The sequence below is a fragment of the Mesitornis unicolor genome, unplaced genomic scaffold, assembly GCF_000695765.1.
Source record: "Mesitornis unicolor isolate BGI_N332 unplaced genomic scaffold, ASM69576v1 scaffold16203, whole genome shotgun sequence".
NCBI lineage: Eukaryota > Metazoa > Chordata > Aves > Mesitornithiformes > Mesitornithidae > Mesitornis > Mesitornis unicolor.
In genome coordinates this window covers 1-5,712 of record NW_010172719.1, presented here as the reverse complement: position 1 = coordinate 5,712, position 5,712 = coordinate 1, and the positions used below count along the sequence as shown (strand labels likewise).

Here is a 5,712-nt window from a genome sequence, read left to right as displayed (position 1 = left end):
GAGGCTGGAGCAGAGGCACGACTGCAGCTCCTGCACACCCTCTGCAGCGCTGGGGAGGCAGAAATCTCACACATCTGGGGACTTTTCAGCTTGAAGAAAACACGCCTAATGCAAACTGTACGGGAAAGCACGACACCAGGTTATTTCCTCAGGAGCACGGGCCGAGTACAAAGGCGTCGTGTGGAGGCTCACAGAGCTGGAGCTTGTCTGGAGAAGAGACCGAAGAAGAAGGCAGCTGAACTCCTGGCAGCCGGTCTCCAGAGGGACGGGGTGATACAACAGCAGAAGTATTCGTAAGAGCCTTCTCCTTTCTATTCAGCTTAGTTGTAGAACCCGAGTAAACACAGAACCTTATTTTTATAGAAAAATACTGATGTCAGAGCCAAACCTCTCTTGTTTTGCAAAGCCGAAAAGAGCTATGTTGATTTTTTCCGTAGGAAATGTTAATGAAAATGTCAAAAATACCTCTATTGCTGTGAACCTTTCCTCTCTCCTTCCCCGGGTGTTTGAAGCAGTTAATTTATTACGATGTCCTTATGTTATTTCCTCAACGTGGGATTACTGGAAAATAGAGAGAGAAGGGAACGTTTCTGAGATGCGTGGTTCCTTGTAGAGGAAATCGTTGCTGTTCTGAGCTGGTCCCCTGGTGTCCGGTCAGTGCGTGCACAAGCCCTGGTAGCAAGCAGGAGATCGTTGGATCCCAGGTATCCACGACACAGACGACAGATTGTCCCTGAAAAGGAAAACAAAGTGACCATGAGATACAGCACAACACCATTGCAGACTGCTCAGACGTGAACAGAGTCCTCATCTGGACCAGGAATAATTGGAGAGAACCAAATCCTCCTGAATTTTACAAAGAAGGGTACAGTTATCAACGTTCACCTCTGCTTTCCTGACTCTGTTTGTGAGAGTAAGTTCCTTTTAGTAGAATCAGATTCAGTTTTCTTGTATTCTTCTTTGCGTTTCCCTGACTGCATAGTTAGAAACAAAACCCTTGTTAGGAGGAACTGAATTTCCTAAGACACTGTGAGGTGCAGCCTGGAGCATGCTGGCCCTGGGGGCAATGGTTACGCTGATTCTTGTGCTACTGTCTCAGAAAAAGAGGCTTTTTTTCTGCCGGTGCCACTGGCCAGGAGGGGCTGGCGTGGGCACAGGTTGGGTTTGGGTGTTTGCAGCACCCAGCGCACACCCCAGCTGCTCCTAAGCCGGGCCCTGTGCTGCACCCAGACCCGCATTGCTGGTACAAAGCCCAGCGCGTGTGGGACCCCCAGGCACCGCTTGGGAAGCTGCAGGGAGGATGCCGAGCAGGCGGTGCTTGCTGCGCTCCTTTCTTGGCATCAAGGAATTAATTCGGGAGGAATCATTGCCCGCAGTGCTGGGGAGCTCTGCTGCGTCCTCTGCCAGCTCCAGTCCCCACTGCTGAGGAGGTGCCCAGAGCAAGGAGTTTGGGTTCCCAGAGCAAAGGCACTGGACGCAGAGGTCTCTGTTTCTTGTGTTCTGGCTCCAGTTTTGGTTTAAATTAAAACCAAAGAAAACCCAGGTGAGTTTCTCCCAGGTGGTCACAGGAGGTGGGAGCAGTCTGCTGGTGTTGGCCAGCCGCGTGCTCTGACCTCGGGCAGGTGCTCAGGGCTGTGTATTTCCCCGAGAACTCTGCCGCTGGAGCATCCCATCTGTGTAGAAGCTGCTGCTTGCGAGCACCGAGACCTCCCATCCCCTCAGAAAAGGCTGAGGAGCCCCTTTCTGCTGTGGCTGTTCCTGAGCAGCCGGGGCGAGGCGCTGTTTTGGCAGAGCCCCTGCAGCAAGCCGCGGCCATGCTGCGGTGCTCAGCAGCAGGGTTGGTGCAGGAGCAGGAGCTGACAGGGACGTTCTCCCATCTCCATGTGCAGGGTGGAGAGCTTGGCTGTGTTTTTGGGTGTCCCCCTGCAGCTGGGGGTGTGCTGGGGTTTCACAGTAGAGTGGGCCCTGTGCAGAGCAGGGGGAGATGCTGCAGGGCGACAGCTCTGTTACTCCTGGGTCCGTGAAGAGGCCACGCAGGGTCCCCGTGAAGGGTCGTTACTGCCTCAGCCGGAGCGGATCTGGTAGACGTGAGCAGTGCTGAGAAGCAGCCCCAGTGCTCCCAGGACCCGAAGTGCTCCCAGATCAGGACTTGCAGTCACGGCAGAGTCTGTGCTGCGTCCTCAGCCTCTGCGAGTCCCTGGCCCATCCAAAGGTCTCCTGTCAGCGGGTCTTGGAGATGTCCCAGCCTGTGACCCAGTCTGTTTGGAGCACGTCTGGTTCTCCAGCGGCTGAACTTTGGGATTAAAACCTGTGCCTTAACCCCCCACCGCCTGGCGTGGCCCAGCAGCCCCTTTGCTTCACCGATGCCCAAAGCAGCTCCAGGAGCCGCCTGGGATGGGTTTTGCCAGACCCAGCAGCTCGCTGGCTTTGCTCTGTGTTTGTTTACTTGGAAATGTTTTAAGGAAATTTTAAGATGTTGGCAAAATTTTAGCTGAATGTGGAACTCTTGCAGCCAGTGACATTTCATACTGATATTTATACAATGTCTCCTTGAATGTATGTAAAGTACTTTTATAATAGAAGGCTGTTGGTACATTTCTGTGTTCATGTCTAATAAAGGTTGACCTGGCTATTTTATTTTTTCTTCTGCTGGCTGAATTTAAGACTTTTCCTGTCTCGTGCAGCAGTAGCATCTCTGTCCAAGCATTGATTTGTTTCTGTCTCTGTGCTCTCCCGTTACCCCCCAGCCTGGCTGTAGCTGCGCTGGTGACAAACCCAGTGACAAACCCGCATGTGCCACTGCCTGGGGCACGACCCTGAGCCTGCCTGGGTGCAGCTTCACCGCAGCTGTGGAGGCTTTAAACAACCCCCGACCCACCGCTGTGTGCTGCCTGCAGGACCCCCGGAGCCCACAGCGCCCAGCAGGCGGCAGCAGGCGCGGGGTGAGCCCAGGTGCTGCGGAGGCTTTGCCTGTTCGTGGGCTGCGTAACGGGACCTGTCCTGTGAACTGGAAAACAGTAATAAAGTCTTTATTTTCTCTAGTCACTGCTTCAGCCTCTTCTCTCCCACCCCTGCACTCAGTCCCTTTCGCCTGCGATGGCCTGGGCTTGGTGGCACCGATAGCGTTCAGGGTGACGGTGCCGCAGATCCCCCCTGCACTGGGTGTCCTGCGAGAGCCAGCAGGGGGGTCCCAGTCCCCCCGGCTGCTTGGGGAGGCCCACACCAACCTTCCCCTCCCTTCCCTCTTTGCACAAGGCCAACAGCCAGCCCTGCTCCCAGCTGCTGGCCTTGGCTGCTGGGTTGTCTTGTGACAGCACCAGCAGGGCCCAGAGCAGCTCAGCCGCTCCTCCAGCTGTGTCCAGCTGCCTCCCCCAGTATCAGGAGGGGTCCCTGACAGGAGCCTGGGGTATGGAGGCAAAGGGAAGGGGCCAAGGGCAAACACTGCGGGCAACCAGGATATCCCCTGGCTGCTGCCTGGGCAATGCCACGAAGAGCCAGGGGCCATTTTGGGGCCTGCTCTGGTTTTGGCACTGAGCTGGGGGGCAGCAGTCGAGTGAGCCCAGGCGCTGGCACAGCCCCACCCTGACCACATCCACCTAGGGCTGAGAAACCACCCCCAGCCTGGGTACGATGGCAGGAAAAGGGTGGGGGGACGGGGGTTGGTGGTGATGCCAGCAAAGGGACCCTGAGGTGTCCATACCACCACGGGGCCACACGTCAGGACACAGCTTTTCCCCCACCCCACAGGATGAGTCCCCTGGCACTGCTGCTCCCCCCACCACCACCCCACAGACAGCATTTGCAGCTGAAGGAGAAAAGCAATGGCCTAGGGCAGCAGCACAAGGCTCCAGAGCCCAGCTGGGAACACAAAGCTCTGTACCCCCACCCCTGTGCCCTGACCCTCAACGCCGTCCCAGGGTGCAGGCACCACCCTGCCCCTGCCCACCCAGCACATAGCGTCCTGTCCAGTCCTCCTTCCCCGTCCCTCCCTGAGCTTGGTGATAACGGGCGAGCTTTGACCTTCACAGCAAAACAGGAGGAGGAGGAGGAGAACCTGGCTGGAACCGGGAAGATGACAGGGAACACACTCTCCCCCAGCAGCACCCACCTCCCCAGCAGCAACCGAGCACAGGAGAGAACAAACTGCTTCTTTGGGGTTTGGTTTGTTTTTTTTTTAAAAAAAAACTGCTAATAAATAACAAGAGAAGGTGACACAGCAGTGCAAGTGCAGGCACAGCATGCTGGGCCCCCACGGACACTATGGCTCTCCCATGCCGTGTGCCATGGACTGGACATCACCCTGGGGTTCTGCCGGGTCCCTCCAGCTGCCCAAAACAGCAGCCTGGGGAGGGGGAGCCAGGAGCAGGGCTCCCGGATCTGTCTCCATGGCAAGTCACTTTGAGGAGCCGGCCTCAAACAGCCGACTCGATGGCAGCAGCCCCCTTTGGGATGTGCTGATCCCCTGGCCAGGAGATGGGGAACTGGGCCTGCACCAGCCACCACATCCGCCTGTTGACGAGCTCTGGCACCGCAAACGAGCGCAGCTCCACTCCATCGGTGCTCCCGTTGGCATCCACCTCATCACAGCCACCCACCTGCTGCCCCCGCGCGTTGGGGTGCAGCCACTTGTAGTAGGCGACCCTCAGCGCCAGCCCCAGCAGGTAGCAGGGCAGGGCAGCCCAGAGCACTGGAACAAGGTACCAGTGCTCCTCAGAGGGGGACCGGCACCAGAGCCAGGACAAGGCCAGCAGCGCGCTGTCCACCAGGATGAAGCCGTGATAGATGATGCTGCGGTACAGCGTCCTCCCCTGCGCCACGTTGAACCAGCTGAAGTAGAGGATCACGGCCACCATGGCCCGGTAGAGCTGCTCAGGGCCAGGAGACTCCATGAAGTTCGTGCCCTGGAGGCTCACCCAGAGGAACATCGCCAGCCACACCAGCGGGAAGTGCACGGCCACACCGTAAGGCCAGAGCAGGGCAAAGAGGGCGATCACGAGGATGCGGGGGCAGATGAGGAAGAGGTTCCACAAGAAGTAGACGATGGAGGAGCCCAGGCTCAGCTCATACTTGTCCTGCAAGAAGGAGCGCAGGGACTGGTGGTAGTCCAGCAGCGACCAGGTCACACACAGGAACGCAGTGCAGAGCCCCAGCCCTGCAAACACAGCGGTGGAGATGCTGACGGAAGACTGGAGGGACCCCAGTCCAGCTTCTCCCCCATCACCTGCCCTCCCGAGGAGGGGGCTGATGCCCGGCCTTGCTCAGGAGATGGGGAAGCAGCGATGGGTCCGAGTGGCTCTGCAGAGCTGTCTCCCAGCCCACACAGGCAGGAAGCAAGCGCTGCCTCCACACAACCAGCCTGAGCACACCAGAACGGGCACCAAAGCACCTCCCCAGTGGCCTGTGCTCCACCCTCCATCCACATCAGCATCTCCCTGCTGCCCAGCTGACTCCTGGCTTCTCTACTGACCCTCGGCCTCTCCTGGGGCACATAGGGGAATGACCACAGAGGTCCCGCAGCGTCAACACCCCCCCTCGGGCCCAGCATAGCCCATCGGGGCATGTGAGCGCAGGACAGGGCCTACCCTCCTGTGTGTCGTGTCAGGGAAAGCAGCGATGTGGGAGAACCGCGAGCAAAAGCAGGGGAGTGGTGTCCTGCCAGGTCCTGCAGCCCCCGGGCAGCCCATCTGGTGTGTCCTGTCCAAGCCTGCCCCC

The 5,712-nt window shown here is 58.2% G+C and overlaps 1 protein-coding gene across 1 annotated transcript; it reads right to left on the bottom strand.

Moving 5' to 3' along the window:
* Positions 1 to 4,412: 4,412 nt before the first annotated feature.
* Positions 4,413 to 5,152, bottom strand: XKR8 (XK, Kell blood group complex subunit-related family, member 8; the record flags this gene model as incomplete). Its single annotated transcript, XM_010180495.1, has 1 exon — positions 4,413 to 5,152. A coding segment is annotated over one exon (740 nt), but the record flags the coding sequence as incomplete, so codon positions are not given.
* Positions 5,153 to 5,712: the final 560 nt, after the last annotated feature.